The following is a 23,775-nucleotide window of genomic DNA, read 5'->3' on the forward strand; positions in this document are numbered from 1 at the left end:
CGCCAAGCATGAAAGAAGAATTTCCCCTCTATCACATGATCACGGAACTGTGAAAATAAAGGAGAGTCGATTAAAATAATAATTAATGAATTAATAACATTGTTTGGGGGCGAAATTTGAGTTTCAGTAGAAACCCACCCATAAATCACACCACACCTGCAGAACTTTATGGATCAAAATATATTTTCTCACTGTGAATTTCACCGTATTGTATTATTTACCTTACTGATCAATTAGCAATTGATGTTTGATTTATGATAGCATGACCATGATACTATGGTGTGATCTTTCCGGTGTCGTGACATTTCACCTGTCTGTACAATGTGATCTTATCAGGGTGCGCCAAAATATCAGTTGCAGAACAAATAAATATAAGAAACGAATGCGCTCCCAGTGAAAGGGGGCGGGGCATAATAAATGTTATTGCCAGAGTAGTTCTGAAAGAAGTTGACAGAAGTTCTGGGGGGGGGGGGTAACAAAAAGAGGAGAATTTAAATGAAAAAAGAGAAGTGAAAATCCTTTGTGCCACAAAGCCAAGCAAAAACGTTGCGTTGACAGTACTTACGATTTTATGATTTCTCATCATATTATCAAACTCCTCATTAATTTTTTTATACTTTTCTTCTGTGTGAGGAGTGAGGACATATGAGGCATCGGGGTCCGGGCTATCACAGCCTCTGTGTTCTTTCTTGTTTAGCGCCTGTAGTGAACATCAACATAAAGACAGGGAATCAACAACAAAATAGCAAGAGACGGAAGGAAGTACTTACACCACAGCGCTTGTACATTAAATCACTCTCTTCGCTTAGTTTGCCGAAATGGTCGTCCATGAGGGGGCTGTGCCCAAAACAGTCATCAGGATCGGGACTAGGACAGTCAGTATGTCCTTTGTTTCTTAATTTCTGAAATAAAATTGGACAGTTGATAATTATTTTTAGCTTGTCACCAAATATACATTTCTAGCAGAAAAGAAAAGTAAAGAAAAAAATGTGCATCACAATCTAAAGTTATATTATCTGTCCCTTTTTTTTGTTTTGTTTACTGCATTCAGACCTAATGGCTGCTATACCAATGCTAGGCTAGTCAGCAAACAAATAATATGGCTATGGCACATTGGGAAATTGAAATGTCATTCCATATCCTTTCACCCTTCAGAAGTGTTCAGCACAAGAGAAACAAAATATTGTCCTTCCTTTTCCCCTCAGTCTCCTTCCCATCTCCACCCCCCTGCCCCTCCACCCCCCCCCCCCCACACACACACACACACCCCCGCCTTTTCTTCTTCTCTTGCTGCAACTTTGCGTTTGCATTTTTCATTAGATTTCAGTTATCATAAGCCACCCAGCTGGAAGACACGGCGCCATAAGAAGATCACACAGCAGAGCCGTTTAGAATGTCCCCGCTCCTTAATTCACTATGGTTGTCACTCGTGGGATCTTATCAAAGTTAATTCATGTAGGAAATAAAACAGGATTATCAAATGTGGTCAAAGATGCTTATTTGAGCATGAAATTGAGCAATTATTGTAAGAGCGAAGAGCACCTAAGCACATAGGGTGCTATGCTGTGTGGCATTATAAAGAACCTATTTGAACTCTTGGGGGGAAAAAAACGGCGCTATACAGCTAAACAAATAAACGGCGCGCTCCTTCGCTAACTCTCACAGAAGCTGTTCTCTGCTCCTCATTAGAGCTCTGAATAGCAGTGTTAACACGACTTGCTGACAGCGTGTGACAGCGTGTGATATCAAGGCAGCGTTACATCAAAACATGATTTATGTGTGGCTCTGTAGGTTCCTCTATCAGGCGGCTGCAGGCTCCACGGCAGCGCCCTGCCCTGTCTGCCTGGCCTCGTGTCTACAGGAAGGTCGCTGACTCCCGTGCATCCAGGGGTCGCGTCTGAGCCAGAGGAGAGGAACCCACACGCACTAATGAGACCTTACTCTCCGTCTCTTGTCTTCATCACCCAGGACTGCGCGTGTGTGTGTGTGTGTGTGTGCGTGTGTGTGTGTGTGTGTGTGTGTGTGTGTAGGTGCAGGTGTGCATATACAGCATGTGCATGTCCGTGCTGCCGTGCATTGCGTTGGGTGTGTGTGTGTGCGGGTGTGTGTGTGTCTGTGTGTGTGTGTGTGTGTGTGTGTGTGTGTGTGTGTGTGTGTGTGTGTGTGTGTGTGTGTGTAGCTGCAGGTGTGCATATACAGCATGTGCATGTCCGTGCTGCCGTGCATTGCGTTGTGTGGGTGTGTGGCGAGGGGGTGGGGGTGTGCGTGGGCATTGCTGCAGCTGCTGCATCCTCCGACAGCAATTTGACAGTATGGTTAGGTCTGCGCAGACAATGCGGCTAACCCAGCACTGCTCACCACAACCTCAGTGTAACTCATACTTCCTACAACCTCCATCACGCCTTTGAGAGACTATCACTTAGTGTCATTAAATCGAGTCGATTTCGCCCCTTCCCAGCGCTCTAAATCCCCCCCGCTGCTCGGCTAACGCCTGCGTTAAGCGTGCGCGCCGTTTCCCGAATCAGAATTGCACAATATATGTCGGCGGCACAAGAGGCGTGTTGATGCACATCGTATGGATGGAAACGTTGACGGCTGACAGCTGTGCACAGCTGCCACAGAAAATAAGGAAGCTCTGAAAAGCAGCCACACCACATCTCCTCAGACATAACTGTCCATGATGCCCAGGGGAGAGAGAGAGAGAGAGAGAGAGAGAAGGCTTCTGGATAATGAATGGTAGGCCCTGTACCACAGATGCATTACTGTTTGGTGTGGTACAGAGCAGTGGCATTCTTCTCATTCTAAGAAAACGCCTTCCTGGTTCACTTCCTGTTTACTGAACGAACCCTCTCTAGTTAGTGTCCTGAAAGGCCTGTGTTTACTGGGGGCGAAACTATGCGACTTTCTCCACCAGAGAGCCACAGATCTGATTTGAACCTGCACATTAAAGTCCCCAACCTGCTCATTATGGGAATAGCTCGGTCGGGCATGGCTGTGTGACATGGGCAGGGCCCGCACGACTTTCACAACAAGCCTGGCCGGTCGTCAGCGCGCCGCACCCACAGGCCCAGGCCACTCAGGGAGGGGCTGCAGCAGCGCCGTGGGTGAGCTGGAACCAGATAGCACCAGACAAGGACAGGGAGCAGCACTCAGATCAGCCCCATGACACAACATGCATCACCATGATAAATATGTTCCCAGAAGACTGGACGTACAAACTATTGAGCTGTGCTGCTGTCAGCGAACGAGTTAATGGTGACTGACTCGCTCTCTGCGGTGCTCTTATTATGAAGGAGTTAATGGTGACTGACTCACTCTCTGCTGTGCTCTTATTATGAAGGAGTTAATGGTGAGTGACTCACTCTCTGTAGTGCTCTTATTATGAAGGAGTTAATGGTGACTGACTCACTCTCTGCTGTGCTCTTATTATGAAGGAGTTAATGGTGACTGACTCACTCTCTGCGGTGCTCTTATTATGAAGGAGTTAATGGTGAGTGACTCACTCTCTGCGGTGCTCTTATTATGAAGGAGTTAATGGTGAGTGACTCACTCTCTGTGGTGCTCTTATTATGAAGGAGTTAATGGTGAGTGACTCACTCTCTGCGGTGCTCTTATTATGAAGGAGTTAATGGTGAGTGACTCGCTCTCTGCGGTGCTCTTATTATGAAGGAGTTAATGGTGACTGACTCACTCTCTGCTGTGCTCTTATTATGAAGGAGTTAATGGTGACTGACTCACTCTCTGTGGTGCTCTTATTATGAAGGAGTTAATGGTGAGTGACTCACTCTCTGCTGTGCTCTTATTATGAAGGAGTTAATGGTGAGTGACTCACTCTCTGCTGTGCTCTTATTATGAAGGAGTTAATGGTGACTGACTCACTCTCTGTGGTGCTCTTATTATGAAGGAGTTAATGGTGAGTGACTCACTCTCTGCGGTGCTCTTATTATGAAGGAGTTAATGGTGACTGACTCACTCTCTGTGGTGCTCTTATTATGAAGGAGTTAATGGTGAGTGACTCGCTCTCTGTGGCGCTCTTATTATGCGCATAGGAGACTGAAGGTCTGGGTAAAGCATGGCTGTAATTCTTTCTTAAATGACTTGGCAAGTTTTGCTGTGTCCCACAGACGCTGCCCACTGCTCCCAGTAAATGGATCAGTAAATCAGCACATGGCCAAACAGGTGTCCCTCTCCCAAACACCTGTCAAGACCTGGCTCCCCACACTGGCCAATCAGAGGCAGCCGCGCAAAGACATGGCCGTAGAAGGGACCACATGGAGCCCTGAAGGCCACCCGACCCGGGTCCAACTTTGCTCTTTCATATCAACGCCGTCGACTGCTCCAACCACTGTGTTCTGACCTAGAAAGAGGGGAAAGGTACGAGAGACTTGACGCCCCCCCCCCCGAGGAGATCACTTCTTTTGGCGTTATGAACGGTTTGACAAAGAAGGAGTTTCCAAATGCTTTTCAAAGCCTGGATCAAGCTGTGGCGTTTTGCACTTTGGAAAGTGAAGTTGGATGGATGTGAATACAGTGGAGGAGGTTGGGATTTTCAGTAGCATTGATGATGATGACAGATAAGAGGCTCTGTGTTGTATCGGGGGGCCACAGAGAGTACAGACGAGGGAACTTCTAAGGGCTCTGTTTATATCGGGGGGCCGCAGAGAGTACAGACAAGGGAACTTGTGTCATCTATTCAGAAGGCCCTGAGAGGCTCACAAAGATGAGTGGGAACAAGGCCAGCTGCTATTTTCTCACAGCAGTCCAAACCTGTATTGATAGAAATTTGGCTACATATAAAAATGAGACTCTGCCTATGCCTGACGTCAAACCAGCAGGGCACTATTGTGTGTGTGTGTGTGTGTGTGTGGTGTGTGTGTGTGTGTGTGTGTGTGTGTGTGTGTGTGTGTGTGTGTGTGTGTGTGTGCGTGTGTGTGTGTGTGTGCGCGTGCATGTCCCTGAATGTGTGTCTGCCTGCTTGCGCGATACCTCAACTTATCCTAAAAGCATTTCCGATTGCAGGAGGTCTTGAAGCTTCCTCGTGCTGAATAAAACAGCAATCTGTCATCTCCACCTGTGTCCCGACTGTTCACCTCGCTGCGACTATGGGGAGCATTCAGCACATTAATTGCCTCTCCAGTTTTTGCACTATATGTTCCTGTACAGGATACCGCACAATGCAAGGCAATCTGGCAAAAGCATCTGATTTAGTATCGGTGCTACTTCTTATTTAGCACGATGCCAAATACCTGCTACGTTATAATTTAAAAAAAAATCTAATAATCCAAGCAGGACATGAATCGTCAAAAACATATTTTGGAAAGTTCATTATTTGACGTCATAGCCGCGGTAAGTTCATCGTTACACTTGACAACTTTGCATGATGTACACTACATTTTTTCCATTGAAAAATTTAAGCAAAGACTTTATATTCCATGAATTAAAAATAGAGCCGAAGCCATTGCGTAAGCCACCTACATCACCTGCTCCTCCTCGAGAAGTACTTTCAGGGAAATGGACTCGAGCAGTCGACTCTGCTGTGTGTGTGTGTCTTGGAACAGCGTTGCACTGTGATGTCCTCCCTCTCGTGTCGAGAGAGCTTTTTGCCTTTAACTTATTCATGTACTGTACGCCGCTGCGTGTGCATACAAGGCAGGGTGAAAGGAGACAGATAGTGGTTAGCTGGAAGAGCTCAACTTCAAACATTGTGGGGGAGAGATGGCTGAAGGGAAAGGCATGGAGAGAGGCTGTTTCCATAGTGTCTTCCATTGTGCCTGAATCACAGCAAAAAGCTATACTTAGTGATCACTAACTGGTAGAGTGCCACCTGACCTATGACTAAGCACGGCGCAGCTCCCATGATGAGCCCTTCAACGGCAAGACTGTTACGAGCGAAATGGCAACATAACAACAAATCACACAAAATGTGCAAAATTCTCTATCTTTATTGTTTATTTGAGCAGGGACAGTACACAATAAATATATTGCACCAGAAAGAGCTCATTTGCATCTGTAGTCCCTGGGACAGGATACAGATAATTGCTACATATTATCTACATATTATCGTCACTGTTGTTAACGACTGCTCTGTTTGGTAAGCCTTTAGTAATATAATTAGGGGCGATATTTTAACTGTTTGTGCAGAGGCCTATTGGCCTCACCTCGTTTCAACCGGGGGCCTCTGTCGCCCCGCAGGGCCGTGAGTTAGCCCTTGTGCCCGCTGCCACACTGAGCAAGGTAGCGTGCTAATCCTCATGACATCAGCATTGTGTCCAGGCTGTTCCATCTAATGTGCTTATCAAAGGGCCTCTTTGAGTGTGAACGCACTAGGAAATCAGCACGGGGAGGCGGCTGATAGCAAGGCTTTTATCTGCTATGGAATATTTCTGCTCTTATATAACATCTTAAAGAGAAAGGTCTTTCACCACCATGTTCCCTCTCTCCCCCCTGGTGCCGTGGGTTTCACTGGAGGGGACTAGAGGCCTGTGTTGGTTGTTCTTTGGGTTCCAGCACTATAGGTTGATGTACTGCAGCAGGGGCTGCGGCTGCCTCTCTCTCTCTGTCTCCCCTCATATACCGAGTGGGGGAGTGAGGGGCCATTAGATAAGGAAACCCTCTGTAATCCCCCAGACATATCGTGTTTAATCTCGTGACCATTACACATGAATGCGTGGACTGATAGCAGGATGTGAGTGAGGCTGGCTTCATCATGTCCTTCCTTTGGCTCGCTCTATTGTCTCGTTACTCCGCGGACAGGAAGCGCAGTGGCAGGGGGGGGCGGGCTCTCAGCTCAACTGTCTGCATTTTATTTTCATATACTGTCGCCTCGGCGCAGCTGTTTGAAAAACAATATACAATATAGTGAGATGCAATCCCTCCTGACGGTGACAATGGGCAGAACACAATGAACTGAGCACTCAAATTTTCAGGCTAGTATTATAGTGACCCAGTAATCCAACGTGAGTCCAAATCTCTAAAGGAGAGAGATGCATATTAGAAAGAAGCTGTCATCTTATTCCAGCCCAGTATATATAATATATAATATATAATATATAATATATAATATATATAATATATTATATATATACAGTATATACCCAGTATACAGTACATCACATGATTACCTGTGGCTGACCAGTATACAGTAAATCACATGATTACCTGTGGCTGACCAACTAGCTTGTCACTTAAATATAGCCTATCCATATTATCGAGTAGGAGGCGATTGCAGCGGAGTGAGTCGGTGCCTTCCTTCCCTCACAGAGCCAGCTGCTGTGAGACTGTGCTGCTGAGTGACTGATGTGACAAAGCTATTAGCCGCCACCGTCAACGAGAACAGCCTCCATCAGCCCACTGCATATCTCCAAAGTCGAAAATTGAGGATAACGTCATCATTATCTACAGATTGAAAAGAATGGGAACACAGGCTCTGTTCCCACTCCGCACAGAAAAAATTACGGATTGAAAGAAATTACAATGTAGACCAAAAACATAATCCTTTAAACAAAGATGATTGGGAATAAACTGGCTTTCTTGCCCTTTCTTCCTCTCTGTCTCTGTCTCTCTCTGGTCATTGGATGGATCATTAGCTGTCAGGGCCCTTGAAACCGTACCCCCCAACCCTCAACTCCCATTCCTGCTCACCTCTAAAATATTCATAAGGACAATTAGGAGTTCCGATAAGGCGGAGTACGGAGGAGGGCTGGGGGGCGCGTGCGGCAGAGAGAGGGCAGGATGTGCCAGCAGGACGGCTGTTCTGCAACACTCTATACCCCAGACCACAGACCTGTCCTCATCAATCTGAGACACAGCAACCTCCCTCTTTGCCCCCAGTCAGGCCAGGCAGCCAGGGGAAGGCGGCACGGTGCCAAGCTAACCCCCTCAACCCCCTCCTCCCAGCAGGCTCTGCTCTGTCCTCGCCCCTGGGCAGGAGGGGCCGGGCCACACAGCACTCACACCGGGAGGAGGAGGAGGGGGAAGCGGGGAGGCACACAGGAGCAAGCTGGTTGTTGCACGAGGAGCTAACGCGGAGAAACCACCGCCGCACGAATGCTGCACGGTCTCATTTCAGTCTTTTCGCCCCACACAAGGTCATTAAAGAACGCAGGGGGTGGTGGACTCATGGTGTGTGGTTCACCTGAACTTTAACTTGACTACTATCATTGTTCCTCTGTTCCAAGGCTTTGGTCCATTCATATCAGCTCTGCGTTTCAGCACAGAGCCCAGCTTAAGCATCCGACTGTTCTCCTGTCATTTAACTAGATCAAACCAAATGAGGCCAGCTCAGTGTCTGACCCATTTTATGTGGTAACGTTCTGGATGACAGGTGTCTAGATGGGGACTTGAGAAGCGAGGGAGCTCAACAGTCACGTGACACCTCGGTTCCGGAAGAGTATTTACCCCATTCATATTCTGCAATGAGATTTTGTTTATTAGCCATAGGCTGATGTTGGAACCACCCAAGACTTACCACGGGGGGGGGGGGGGATAATGTTATATGATGTTATACATCAGGGGTGCCCACATTACTTTAAAAATGACCTGCTCGACATGATCTGCCAACCCCCCCCCCCATCCCGCCCCCCCCCCCCCCCAAACAAAATGGGGCAGCATAGTACATAATAATGTTTTAGCCGATATCAAAGTTAATATAAAAAGAAAACAGTTCTGAAATAGTTGAGAGAGCAAAACCTCCAATCTGTCAATGCTAATGATGAGAGAAAAGTGATGTGTCAGACATCGTAATGTCACAAAGTAAGAGAAGCTTCTACAGTGAAGAAAAAAGCCCTCTCTCTGCCTCTAGTAAGTCACCCTTTCACGCTGGACTAGTGACCAGGACACAGACCCGACAGTCAACCCCAAAGTAGTCTGACTGCGTGAAGCAGCCTGGTGGTCTTAACTCTCCCATTGGTGCCGACCATTTCAGTCGGTGCCAGATGGAAATCCCATTCCGCTCCCTGCAAGCTCTGCCATTGGCTCGGACCCGCTCTGACTGACCGGCTGTGACCACATATGGATTTCCTTTCCGTTCTCCGCGTCGAATCTGCCGATCTCAAATGCCTGTGCCAACTGCTTTGAAACAATAACAACAGCAGCGCTAGCCGCTAGCTCGTTGCTACACGCTGAAAATGATTGATTGTGGATTGTGCAATGAAGCCAGCCATACTTTCGGTGTATGGCTGTAAAGGTATTAAACAGAGCCTTTTTCCCCGCTAGTCCACAGTGGAGCTATTACCGGCCAGACTCTCCCCCGCCCCTTTGCAGGGAGAGAGTCTGGCAAGCGAGACCAACCCCAAAGAGACAACCAAGATCCGGCTGGAGAACCAGGTCAAACGTTTTTGGTCTCTTAGGTCTCTATAGCTAATTTCACCATTCATGACAACTGTAGCCTACAGGGGATGATTTTTTTTAATATAACTCACTGGTCTAGAGAAAATGAGAAGATAAAGCAGACTATGTTTTGGGTGTGATTGACAGGTCGCCTGTCCAGTGATCGCACAGCTCCCTGATCACGGACCAATTAGCAGGCGAAGCTGGCGGCTGTGTGGGAAAAGCCCTGGTCTCGCGTGAGCTGCATGAGGACCATGATGGCAGCAGCCAAAATGCCAAACTGGAGGCTTCAAAACCAATGGCTGATGCCACAGTAGCTACGTCCATATTTTTATATAGTCTATGACTCACCCTCATCATGCCAGCTGAAACACTCACCAGCTGAAAAGTTCACCAGCTGAAACACTCACCAGCTGAAAAGTTCACCAGCTGAAACACTCACCAGGTGAAAAGTTCACCAGCTGAAACACTCACCAGCTGAAACACCCACCAGCTGAAAAGTTCACCAGCTGAAAATTCACCAGCTGAAACACTCACCAGCTGAAAAGTTCACCAGCTGAAACACTCACCAGCTGAAAAGTTCACCAGCTGAAACACTCACCAGGTGAAAAGTTCACCAGCTGAAACACTCACCAGCTGAAACACCCACCAGCTGAAAAGTTCACCAGCTGAAAATTCACCAGCTGAAACACTCACCAGCTGAAACACTCACCAGCTGAAAAGTTCACCAGCTGAAACACTCACCAGCTGAAACACTCACCAAAACTGGGGTGAATGAAGTCTTTAGAGAGACTTCATCAGAGTTCCAAAAAGGGGGACTCCCCCACAGAGACTCTTCTCTAGGGGAACCCAAACATGACACAGAATACAAGCTACTAAATCTCTTTTCCTTTCTCACAATCATATTAACGCTCACGATATTACTGACTCTTTCCTGTCATTTTTTAAACAAGCTGGGCCAACTTTAGAAAAGAGAACTGACCTGCTAATGCAAACTCAATCCAACAAGACAACAAAAAACAAAAACAAAAAATACAATTATAATAGCAGTGACAAGAAATCTTATTTAAGGTGTATGCTCATCTTAAGACTATCTTGATCACTGTGAAATATTGATACAATGCACTGTACAGCTGTCTCTCACCCTTTATCATCTGTCATCTGTTCATTTTGACAAGGCGGATTAAAGATTCAACTGTTAGCCCCCCTCTTAAAAAAAAAGTTCCAAAACGGGCAAAGATAATGACCACAAGCCGAGTCATCCAGTGCAATGTACTGTATGTTACATTGACGTACAAACTCCAAGTGCCTCAACTGTTATGACCCAAATCATTTGGGGTGAACTATTCCTTTAACCATGTCTTGAGAGTCATGTGATCAGCCATGTTGAACACAGAATGAAAACATGGCTTTTGGTGACGCTATAAGAAGACAACCTGTAGGACGGGATGGAGCGTACCATAATATTCCCAGGTTGCATGTGTGGGATAGCATAGCTTATGCTCCTCTGCTGACTGCAGCCAGGTTAGGTTTGATCAGGTTCCGTTTTATTAGTGGAAAGGTTGAGATCTGCTCTCTCTTCATTTCTATATTTTCTATATTATCAATTGTTCAAATGTTATCTTTATTCTGTATATTCTTGTTACTGTGTGTTTTACTTCGTTTCGAACTCAAGCTCTCACTAGTGCCTACTTCGCTGCGTACGCAGCATTATGGAAGACTGTCATTTTTGCTCCAAAAATTACTTTTACATTAAAACCTGACCACGCCCCTTTAGGTGACGTGGTGCCCCCCTGGGCTGACTGGGCCTCCCACCTCGCCCCCGTGACTACGTCACGGCCAGTCACCCCAGGGGCCGCCACTCTTCGCTTCTTCCAGCCAGCAGGAGGACGTCGTTTTCTTAAGCTCCACGGTTAGCTCGAAGTCAGCGCTCTTCAGAGTTTGGACAAATAGACTCGCTCCGGTTAATTTGCCCGCCTTCGAGAGGTTCGCGTGGATGAGATAAATCAGGATTCGGGGACCCGTTCCTGTTCTCTTCACCAGCGGCATCGGATCAAGTCATCCAAGCTAAGAGTATCTTCTTGCTAACTGTTGTTTTATAATACTGCCGCTGCGCAGTGCTGTATCACTGTCGCCGTACAGTGTATGTATTGACGTTTCCCCGGCTGGGTTAACGTTTGTTTGGCTCGAGCGCAAGACTCTGGTCTGCACTCATAACTTTTAGCTAGGTTGCACACGTGCAGAATAGCTTGTACCGTCAAGCAACTAGAACAACAGGCTATTTAGCACAGTTGTCACAGTTAGCCAGCTTGCATCCGTGCTTGTACTACTGTTGCTAGGTACTGTAGGCGCCAGCTACTAGCTTAGCGCGCGCACGTTTCTCCGGCTGGAGTAACGTTAAATAGATAGCTAGCTAGTCGTCTCGTGCAGCTAGCAGCTAGCTTAGCACTCCAGCATCTTTACCGTTGCAAGCGACTGTAAACAGTCAGCTTACACGTTAACTCCCGCTAATTCTTGTACAGTCGGCGGATCTTGTTAGCGGGTTAGCTCCGCTCTCTCGCACTTGAACCGGGCGGCTGACATGAGACAGAGGGAGACAACCAAGAGCTGTGTTAGCTGTGAGGCTACTTTGGCGATCCAGGACCGCCACAGCCAGTGTGTGTTTTGCCTCGGGCACAACCATGCTAGTGACGCCCTGTTGAAGCCAGACTTCTGCCGGGCATGCGAGGGCTTTACCCTGGCCGTTTTACGGGAGAGAGCTATGCGCTTTGTCCAGGTGGGCCCGCGGCTTAGCCACGCACCTCCCGAGGGAGGCGCGTGCGGTGGGTCTGACCGCTCGGAGGAAGAGGAGTTGCCTGAAGAGCAGGGCTCCCCGGTCCTACCCGAACGGCAGAGTTTGAACTGGGGGGACGAGCCCATCGACCCTGTGATAGAACAGGGGGGGTTTTTCCCCTATGACCCCATCATTCCCCACCAGAACGCCCCCCAAGAGGAGTTGTCTGGCGGGGAGGATTGGGACCGCGCGACCGCGACCACCTCTCTGTTAGGGACCCGTTCGGAGGCTAGCCTCAACGAGCCCTATCAGAAGCAGTTTCTGGGGGTAATGTCTAGGGCTGCAGCCAAGCTTGGCATCGCTCGGGCCGAAACACCTCCGCCCCCCGAATCAGTGCTGCGGGGTTGCTACTACCAGCCGCTCCAGGCACCACAGGCACCTCGCCCGAAGCCCCGGCTGCCGGTCTGTATAGACGTGGTTCGCGCGGTGCAGTCAGGATGGGAAAGGCCTCAGGAGGCCAAGCCGCTCTGCGCGGGCATGGCTCCGTGGTCGGCCTTAGAGGGGGCGGATAAACTCGCGTTAACCGCGATGCCTCCTATCGAGGACATGGTGGCCAGACACCTGGCCCCTAACTCAGCGAGGCCTGCTTTGCCCTCTAAAGCGTGCCAACTTACAGCCAAGTTGGCCGAAAAGGCGTACTTGGCGGCGGGGCAGTCCGCCGCCATGACCAACAACCTGGCCATTCTGCAGGGCTACCAGGCGGTGCTCCTGCGGGACATGCAAGGTGACCCTGCCCCTGAGCTGTTTACAGAGCTCAGGATGGCCACGGATTACGCCATGCGTATGGTGGACTGCCTGGCGCAGAACAGTGGGAAGGTCATGGCCTTCTCTGTTCTCACCCACCGCCACCTGTGGCTAAATCTTACCCAGCTCCCTGAGCAGGATAAGAGGAGGCTGCTGGGGGCTAAGATCTCCCCGGGGGGCCTGTTCGGCTCCTCCGTGGAAGACTTGGCCCAGCGGTTGGAGACGACTAAGAGGGACTCGGCGGCGGTCCGCTCCTTCTTGCCCAAGCGGGCGAAGGGGGAGGACCGCCGGTTCCAGGTCCAAGCGCGCGCGCAGAGTCGTCCTCCGGGGCCTCCGCCGCCGCGGACCGCCCCGCGTCAGCGGCTACAAGTCTCACCGGCTAGAGCGCCCCCAGTGGATGCGCCCCACCCAGCCGCAGTGGGCCCATCATGGGTCCCACGGCAGACCAGGGTACGCGGCCCCCGCCCCCCAAAACGAGGAGGTGCGCGGGAAGCGGGTAACCAGTCCCGTACTTAGTCACCTCCCTGGGGAAGGGGGGGGGCTATGAGCCCACCGTCGTTGGAGCTCAGCGCTCAACTTCGGTCTGGGACTCAGCAGGGGGAAACCCAACCCAGCTCGCCAGGGCTTGGCTTCAGGGCCAGCCTTCGGCTTGTAGCTTTAGGGACAAGCCCACCGTCCTCGGTGCCCAGCGCCCGAGCCCGGTCGGGAGCTCTCCTTGGATCGCTTATCCGCCGTCAGGAGGCCCCCGGGACAAGCCCACCATCGATGGTGCCATGGGCCCATCGTTGGTCGGGAGCTCTCCTGGGGACCGCGCGAGCGGACGAGCCCGCATCCCGCGGTCAAAAGAGAGGCCTGCCTCCTTACGCCCCCCAGCCGGCGAAAGCCGCACGGCTGGGGGGTTTCGCCGGTTCAACACGCTCACAGGGCACGTCAGTAGGCGGAGCCCGCGTAAGAAACCGGCAGGGGGGCTTAGCCTCGTTGGTCCCGCCCCCCCCTTTTTCTTCCCCAACCAAAGCACCGGGTCCCCCGGTGCCCAACAATATACTAAACAGACCATCGTTGCCCGACAGGCTCGAGGCCTGGGAGCGTCTGTGTTCCCCGTCCCCGTGGCTGCGGCGCACCCTTCGGAAGGGTTACGCCATGCAGTTTGCCAGGGCCCCACCCAGGTTCGACGGGACCCACGATACGGTCGTGGAGGGGGAGTTTATAAACATACTCCACAAGGAGGTCATGTCGCTCCTCGCCAAGGGGGCGATCCGCTCGGTCCCCAAGGCAGAGGTGCGCTCGGGTTTCTACCACAGGTACTTCGTCGTGCCCAAAAAGGACGGCTCCATGCGTCCAATTCTGGACCTCCGGCGCCTCAACAAGACGCTGAGGAAGCTCCCGTTCCGAATGCTCTCTTTTCCCCACCTCTTCAACGCGTTGAGACAGGGGGATTTCTTTACTTCCGTGGACCTGAAAGATGCGTTCTTCCATGTCCACGTGGTCAAGAGACACAGGAAATACCTGAGGTTCTCCTTCCTAGGGAAGGCTTACGAGTTCTGTGTCTTGCCTTTCGGCATGTCATTGAGCCCGCGAACCTTCACGGCTTTCGTGGAGACGGCCTTGGCTCCCCTCCGCGCGAGAGGGGTTCGCATCTTCCTTTACCTCGACGACGCTCTTATTGTGGCCGGCTCGAGGATCGAGGCCATGAAACATACCAAGGTGGTGACCGATCACCTGCAAACCTTAGGGTTTATGGTGAATTGGAAAAAGAGCTGCCTCGCCCCAGAACAGACGGCGATCTTCCTGGGGCTCGAGTTGAACTCCCGGGCTATGCGAGCCCGCCTTTCGCGGGAGCGACAGGCGCGCACGGTGCGGACAGCGAGGACATTAAGTCGATGCTCCTCGGTGTCAGTGCTTCAGTGCACAGTTATGTTGGGCCTGATGGCCTCGGCGCTGCATGTGCTCCCCCTGGGGAGGCTACACATGCGTCCGTTCCAGATCTGGTTCCTTGCGTTGCGCTTGGATCCAGCCAGGGACCGTCATCGCAGGGTGCCTATGACAGGTCAGGCCCGCCTGGCTTTGGCCATGTGGGCAGACCCCCGTTACCTATCGAGGGGCACTCGATTGGGCCCGGTCCCGCTCAGGCTAGTGATTCGCACCGACGCCTCCCTCTGGGGTTGGGGTGCGGTGTGCGGGTTTCTGTCGGCGAACGGCCGGTGGGAAGCCCAGGAGCATCGCCACATAAACGTATTGGAGCTGGAGGCGATCCGCCTCGCTCTGCTTCATTTCCAGCGAGTCATACATGGACGCCATGTGCTGATTCGCTCGGACAATATGGCGGCGATCGCCCACCTGAACAAACAGGGCGGTGTGCGGTCGAAGGCTTTGAACCGGTTAGCGGCGGAGATTCACCTGTGGGCGTACCCCCGTCTCCTGTCAGTGTCGGCGGTCTTTCTGCCGGGACGGCTGAATTACGGCGCCGACCTGCTGTCTCGAGGCTACCCCCGTCACACGGAGTGGTGCCTCCACCCTCAGGTGGTGGAACAGATTTGGGCCAGGTTCGGTCGTGCCCGCGTCGATCTCTTCGCATCGCGGCGCGCGACGCACTGCCCATTGTGGTTCTCAATCCAGGAGGACAGCCCCCCGTTGGGACACGACGCGTTGGCGAACGCGTGGCCACGGGAGGGGCTCTATGCGTTTCCACCGATCCCCCTGATCCGTCAGGTGTTGGACAGGGTGAGGGAACAGCGTCTCCGGCTCGTTCTAGTGGCCCCGTTCTGGCCCAGGCAGACATGGTTTGCGGACCTGGTCTCCCTGGCGCAGGGCCCGCCGTGGGCATTGCCGGTGCGGGCCGATCTCCTGTCCCAGGCGGAGGGGGAGGTGTTCCACCCCTCCCCAGGCAGGTGGAAACTAGCAGTCTGGCTCCTGAACGGGACCAGTTGCTAGCACAGGGCTTGCCTGACAATGTGGTGCGCACTATTCAGAGTGCTAGGGCCGCTTCGACCCGCACCCAGTATGCGTACAAGTGGCGGGTTTTTTCGCGATGGTGCACAAGTAAGGGTGTGGATCCAGTGAACTGCAGCGTGCGTCCAGTTCTCTGTTTCCTTCAAAGCTTGCTTGACGCGGGGCAGTCCCCGCAGTCGCTTAAGGTGTACGTAGCCGCGATTTCGGCTTGCCACATGGGGATTGAAGGGACCCCCGTGGGGGTGTGCCCTTTGGTCTCGCGCTTCATGAAGGGGGCGCGTAAACTGCGCCCGCCGGTGCGGTGCGTTTTTCCCAAATGGGACCTGGTTACGGTGCTGGACGGGTTAACGGGTCATCCGTTTGAGCCCTTGGACTCCGCCGATTTAAAGGTTCTGTCCTTAAAGACTGCGCTGCTGCTGGCCTTATCGTCAGGGAAGAGAGTCAGTGACCTGATTGCCCTCTCGGTACAGCAGGCCTGTATGGTTTTTGGGGACGATGGGCGCAGGGTTACGTTGCGACCTAACCCGGCGTACCAGCCCAAGAATATTAATGCCAGCTATAGGTCTATGGTAATAGACTTATCGGCATTCTGTCCCCCGCCGTTCAGTTCGGGTGAGGAGAGACGTTTGCACATGCTGTGCCCCGTAAGGGCGCTCTCGGCCTATGTGGCTAGGACGCGCGCTTTACGCATTACAGATCAGCTGTTGGTTTGCTTTGGGCAAAGGGCCCAGGGCGGACCCCTTTCCAAGGATCGCTTATCACACTGGATAGTGGAGGCGATCGCGTTGGCATACTCTGCCGTGGGCAAGGTTCCCCCGGAGGGTATCAAGGCGCATTCTACGCGAGGTGTTGCGACATCCTCTGCGTTGTTGCGTGGTGTGTCGGTGAAGGACATGTGTGCCGCGGCCTCATGGTCCTCTCATCACACTTTCGTCAGGTACTACAGTCTCGACGTGTCCGGTTCGCAGTTTGCGCACGCGGTGCTGTCGGTGGCAAGAAAGTAGTATCGTTGCCACTCTAATATGTCAGACGGTTAGGCATAAACGTTGCCATATGGCCGTGGTTCACCGGTGCCTTTCGGGTCGCCCTGTGGGGTGCTCCCGGCAGCAAGGTCGGTTGAATGGAGGCACTAGTGAGAGCTTGAGTTCGAAACGAAGTAAAACGTTAGGGTTGTGCTACAACCCAGGTTTTACGAGTGAGAACGAGAGCTCTCACTACCCAGCCTTGCTGCGTCGATGCGTCTCTGGGTGCGTCGGATCTCAGCTGGCTGGAAGAAATGAGTGGCGGCCCCTGGGGTGACTGGCCGTGACGTAGTCACGGGGGCGAGGTGGGAGGCCCAGTCAGCCCAGGGGGGCACCACGTCACCTAAAGGGGCGTGGTCAGGTTTTAATGTAAAAGTAATTTTTGGAGCAAAAATGACAGTCTTCCATAATGCTGCGTACGCAGCGAAGTAGGCACTAGTGAGAGCTCTCGTTCTCACTCGTAAAACCTGGGTTGTAGCACAACCCTAACGTTAGCTAGAATCAGCTAGACATACTTTATGTGAAGCCCTCTGAGACATGCTTGTGAATTAGGGCTATATAAATAAACTTGACTTGACTTGACTTGACTTCACACTAGGTTCAGCGAGAGGGAGAGAACTGCACCCACACCAACCAGTTCAAATGCAGTGTATCTACGAAATATCTGTATTGGTGGTGTATTCTTTTTACCAAGAAGAATAGAATGACCATCTAACCACTGGATCAGAGTGAGCAGGGAATCCGATCAGCACATGAGACAGGAAATGAAAAAAAAGTGTTTTTAACTCATTCACTGCCAACAACGTATGAACACGTTTTCAGAATCCAGCTGTTCCCTGCCAACAACGTGTTTACACGTTTTTGGCATCGATTTTTTTTTTTTGACGGTGGGTTGTGCATCTAAGCCTTTTACATCTCTTATATAATTATTGGAGCCACCGAACGTTTACAACCCATTCCACCGACCCACTAAGTGGCAACAGTGCTCTCCTGGCTAGAGGAAGAAAAGCATTTTTTTAACTTGTCAAGCCATTCTCAGCCCAGCCATTCTCCTTTTCGCGCTGATTGCTGGCGATGCGGGATTGCAAATTTACATAATAGATTCAGCCGATCTACTATGATCGGGTGATAGATTACAGTTGGAGGAACACACTTTGAAACACGCAGCATAAATATGACCAGAATCGCAAAAACTTCTCTCAACCAAAACTCCAAACGAGCGAGTCCTTCCCGACTTCCTCAAACAGCGGCCGTGCACAGGCACAGGAGAGCAGCAAAGCACTGACTGGTGACAAGCTTGTCCGCCCACGGAGGGCGGAGTTGAAGCAACTCGAGAGGGAGGGAGAGAGAGAGAGAGAGAGAGAGAGAGAGAGAGAGAGGGAGGGAGAGCGAGAGGGAGGGAGAGAGAGAGAGAGAGCGAGAGGGGGAGGGAGAGAGAGAGAGAGAGAGCCAAAAATGAATGGTTAAAGTGACAGTTCCATCCAATTTCACAAAAAGCCGTTTATCTCTGAATATTCTTTTTCACGCTAAAACCATGCTGTATTCAACTGCTAATGCTTACATAACTACTAACTCTACAAACTAACTCTTTTAGACAGAGAAAGTACACATTCTATTAGTACTTTTGAGATATTGTATGTTCACAAACTCCAAGCTGAAACGAATCCTCGGCTCTTATAAAATGAGCCATAATCCTCAAAAAACGGCTTGGCAGAAGCTACCTACAGCAAAAAAAAACGTCTGGCAGTCAATGTGTTAAAGATGGAACTAGTTGGAATTAGTGAACTGGAATTAGTTATCGAGTCCAAACGTGAACTTGTGCATCTTATCTTGTTTCCTTAGTGAATAAACTAGTGTTTTTAGTTCAAGACTGTGGGTGCAGTGCTCAAGCATTTGATATTAGCGTATGGCTCATTAGTGTCTTCGGAGGACAACTTTAATTTCTTTAAATTATCGTAATCACATTTCACACAATGGTGAAGTTGCATCCTACTGTACCTCATCTCACCCTATCCTATCCTAAACCCTGAGACCCCACCCCCTTCCCTAAGCCCCTCCCACAGCCCACGCACGCATATTCTGCTGGCCTTTTGTTGTTGTCTCTTCTCATTCTCATGCTCTCTGAGAGAAGCCAGATTTGAATTGAGAAATACGAATCATAGTTGAGAGGATGGAAAATAAGCTCTGACGTCAATGAAGCTCGACATGTGCCAAAAACAAAGATCTCTTTGCAGTAACCTAGTAACAAGCATCACACACACGAGTGCAGAGACATAACAAAACAATGGAGGCAGAACACACCGAAAGCCACTACTTTATAATGGAGTCCAGCCACTCAAAACGTTCACAGGAAAACTATTGTATACTTTCACATAATAGGGCTACCGACACCTACTGACGTTCAGTTGTATGGAGTTCATTGCAAGTGACTGCTGGTAATGGACACTTTAATGTCAACAATCAAAATTAATTTCCTGTTTGAAAATCAAATGTATTTCCTCAATTACCAAGTATCAAACTGTGTATGCGTTTCATAACAGTGGATAGAAATAACAGGATATTCTGTGAAATACATGAATATTACCACCACAGTTACTTTCATTACACAGACACAGACACACACACACACACACACCTACACACACGCACGCACGCACGCACGCACGCACGCACGCACGCACGCACGCACACACACACACACACACACACACACACACACACACACACACACACACACACACACACACACACAGACACACACACACACACAAAACTCCAACAGAGAACTGGTGACCCTTTTTCACTAAAAGCCCAGAGGAAAAGGAGTCCTTGTCCTATAAAGAGGGGCACTTTGAAACCCAGCATGTTGCTAGCAACAATACCATTAGTGCTGCTTCACTCACTGTGCTAAGTGAATACTTTTCACACAACTCTCACCGCACTACTTGCAAATTGCAATAGCTTGATCATTTAGAACAGATATGAATGTTAAGATATAAATGTGCTGAGAGGAGAGCAATGCTTTTGTGTATCCTTTTCTTCAACAACGAAGAAGAGAATTTGCACTAACACATTCCTAACTGCATAAATAAAAGAGGTCAAAATAAATGTGTCAGTGTATCATTACTGTAGTACTGTACTGTACTGTACTGTACTGTACTGTACTGTACAACAAGCAGTATGCCTCTGGGAGTATATCACACATATTTACACAAGGATTGAATGTCTCAGGTAAAATGCATTGTTGATTGTATTCTCAAAATAACTAAACTAATTGTATTGTTTTTTTGGCCATTCTCTGCGCATAAGAAGCACATTGGCTAAACAGTTATAACAGTTGAAACAACATTCTGTAACTATAGGCTATTTAACAAAGGACGGGGTGTTGTTGTGTGGCTGACAAAGATCTCCCTCTCTCTGTTTTCACCATACACATTTGTAATCCTCGTTTATTTTTAGCTATCTTGTCCGACCTACTGCACTATTCTCAAAATAGACTCTGCTGCTGTAGAAAATACAGCGTGTTTGTTTTGACTACAGACTGGCAACATAAGTTCTCTTTGGACTTGACCTGTCCTGAATTGCGCTGCAAAAGTAAAAGTGAAGCACCTGCTCTGAAGAACACAAAACAATTTTAGTGCACATCTTCACACAACACTTATTACAGTATGCAAGTATCACATGAAGAGGTACTGACAGGACTTTACAAAGGCATCAATTAACCCATTGATACCTGATGCAGCATTTGTGTGTATATCCCTCATTTGTGTGCGTATCCCTTTAAGACCGCGAACCGCGTTAACGCGGTTCGCGGTCTTAAAGGGATACACACACAAATGCTGCATCAGTTATCAATGGGTTAATGGCTGCTCACCAGCCTCTCCAGAGATACTCAAACACTGACCTGCTTTGTATTTATGTAGTAACATACAGTAAGATGTCAAAAGCAGAAAAGCTTCTTCCTCAATATAAACCAATGCCACAGGGAATCTCCTCCTCGCTACAAATATATCCATTAATTTTAGCAACATTTAGCTCAATTACATAAAACAACATCATGCCATAAACTGCACAGTGCTTAATCCAAAAAAGTCACTCATGCTTGAGGTAAAAGAAAAAAGTGATCTACTGTATAATATATATATATAAAAAAACAAAAAAACAAATTAATATAGCCCCAATAAATCACAGGGGCCCAAAAGTACATACATATTTGTTTTTCTTCTGTAATATTAAAAATGGGCTGGCAGAATATTTCATATATATTGGAATGTCCTGGAAAATCAACATCAACCCAATAAGTCTATGTCAATAGCAATGACATTTTGATTTAGCTTAAAAGGCATGTCTCATCCTTGCTGCTGTGAGCTAGCTAAGGGCCGCCCAATGCCAATATGGGTGGGAGTTACAGCATAGTGGGGGGAAAGGGACTAAGAAAATTGGTACTGTACTGAAAATGGCAAGTGATATTGTGTTTTACAGACTTGTCTATAGTAGGAGGATAGGTATAGATATCCTGTATAACACTTGTTATACAGGAATAGCTGCAGGGGGGAAAAGCTATTCCGAGAGCACACGTTACAGTTTGGTTAAATTGTACCTTCACTTCTGTTATTTTGCCAGCACAATTTCATTATTTGTGCAAACCCTAACCCTACATTATAATGTGCCCCCAATTTAATAATTTAATTGAATGATAAAAAAAAATCGTAGGTAAAAAAAAAAAGGGGGGGGGGGGGATTCGTTATCAAGGCATTGCTCATTGACAGTTGTGAGTTGTTGTTAATAAGAAACAATTGACAAGTATAATGAGAGCTAATGAGCTTTACCATTGTTAACTGTTAATGTGTGCATGTTTTGTATCTATTTACATGCTTTCTTTATAACTCGGGGACACATTTTTGTAACTCAGGCACACGTTTTAGACATTGTGCACGAACAATAGCATGTGATGCAAAAAAGTAAATTTTTATGCCTCTGATCTGCTGAAGTCACAAAGTGATTGTAGGGTTTTTTATTAGGTCCTTGAATGTTTTCTTTTGTTTTATCATTTTGTTCACATTAAACACAAGATGTGACAGTGACCTCTTTTAGTTACATATTTTAAGTATAGTGCCACCAGCAATAAGGTACGATTTATCAGCCTACATGTATCTAATTATGCAACACTTACACCAGTGACTTTTCATTACTTCATACTAACATCCATGTGCTAGAATATTGATTTCTGTTGTATTAGATATATAATTATTGCACAGAAGATATTGCAGATGACCTGTGTTTAACCCAGAGAATTGTCTCATACTATCTGACCAATGTGTTTCAGAGTTCTACAGTAAATAATATGCAAATACTCTATTGTCTTGATAGCTAATAATCTGTGCGAGTTGCATAAGAGGACGTGGGAGCAGTGTACCAGCCAGAGAGCCTCGTCCCTATTATTTTTATATTTCACAATTAGAAATGATGTCACACACAGGACCATCTCACCAGTGTGCTTGGATATTCAACAAATGTGCTTACTATTATAAACCAACACAAACAAGCTACATGCTCAATATCCTCTATAGAATTCATATGAAAGAGTCCTAATCTATTTGCATGGCTCAAGCTCATTTCTCACAGGAATATTTGATCAGAACTTCTGCTGAAATAGAATCAGATAGATTTACAATGCAAATGGTGTTTTTTTGTTCGTGTAAAATTTGTGCATTACAATGGGAATAGCAACACAAACAAAACCGATGAAATACAGCAACAAAATCGATGAAGAAAATATTTTTCCAACATTGCCAAAATTACAGTTTGAGTTCACTATTCTCCCTGAATACACAATAAGAACCTTTCAACTTGCAGCTATTTCTCTATTATATTCATCTCTAAGTCACGGTCACCTTCTGATCTCTAACCAGCCTGCAGGGACTTAAAGTGGTGTTTGTTTCCAAAAAGTATTCAAAGAATAGCAATCATTTCAATTATAATTGTCACAGTCTATGGGAATGCACATTCACGTGAAAGCCCGCTTTTAGTTAAACGAAATGGCATTATTGTTTAGTCCAATCAAATAAAGACACTGTATTTTGATGGGTTGAGTGAAGGTTTTTCGACGGTTCTTCACCCCCAACCGCTGCTCGCCACCCTGCTGCTCGCCAGCCTATCTCTTCAGCCTCCATTTCCAGAGAGCCACCAGGAGGAGGATAATTGATCAATCATGCTAATTGAAGAGTCTGGACAGCTAGCCCACCATAGCAGATGTGCCAATTTGCATTCATTAAGATAGAAATGAGTCTTAATCACCGCTCAGTCTTTGATTGACAACATAAACATCCCCTGTCTCCAATTCCTGGTTCCCACTCACACAGGCCACACCTCTCTGTACGGAATACATTCCATAACTGCTACAAAAATTGATGATTTCATTTTCTTTGCGAATCATCGCAAATACGTTTGAGACACACCAACTCCATTTACTGCGTCAGTTCTATCACTCAAAACTTCATCGTTTGCAACATAAAGAATAAGGGAGATGATCAATGTGATCACTAGTGTGATAATTGTGTTGGCAAATTTCAGCTACATGATGATAATCAGTGAGAGTATACAGGGTCTGACATTCTGTCACGGTCAAATTTGACATATCTTATTGAATGACTAGGGTAATACAGTCCCATCTATAACAATAGATCATAATGATAATGAAATAAAACCCAAATGGAAATTAGAAGACATTCTAATGTAGATTTCCTCTTAGTGGAGGGGGCTACGCCTAACTGGTGACAGAGCGACTGTTTATCATCAATCTTAAAATACAGAGGAGAATTATTTGTATTTCTCAAATCACATTAACAATGGTCAACCCTCTAGAGTATGAAGATTAGCGACATTTCCCTGTGAATGCTC

At 48.3% G+C, this 23,775-nt stretch overlaps 1 protein-coding gene across 2 annotated transcripts in view; it reads right to left on the reverse strand.

Moving 5' to 3' along the window:
• mef2aa (myocyte enhancer factor 2aa) overlaps positions 1-23,775 on the reverse strand; it is an 89,251-nt gene that overhangs the window by 20,704 nt on the left and 44,772 nt on the right. Inside the window, exon 5 of one of the 2 annotated variants that reach the window (XM_083654653.1) lies at positions 566-700. In XM_083654653.1, coding sequence (XP_083510779.1) covers positions 566-700 — 135 coding nt within the window. Of the gene's footprint in view, positions 1-565; positions 701-770; positions 903-23,775 lie in introns of both variants that reach the window. The other variant, XM_083654654.1, reaches the window with a different exon arrangement.

This window comes from Poromitra crassiceps (genome assembly GCF_964638095.1).
Source record: "Poromitra crassiceps genome assembly, chromosome: 18".
NCBI lineage: Eukaryota > Metazoa > Chordata > Actinopteri > Beryciformes > Melamphaidae > Poromitra > Poromitra crassiceps.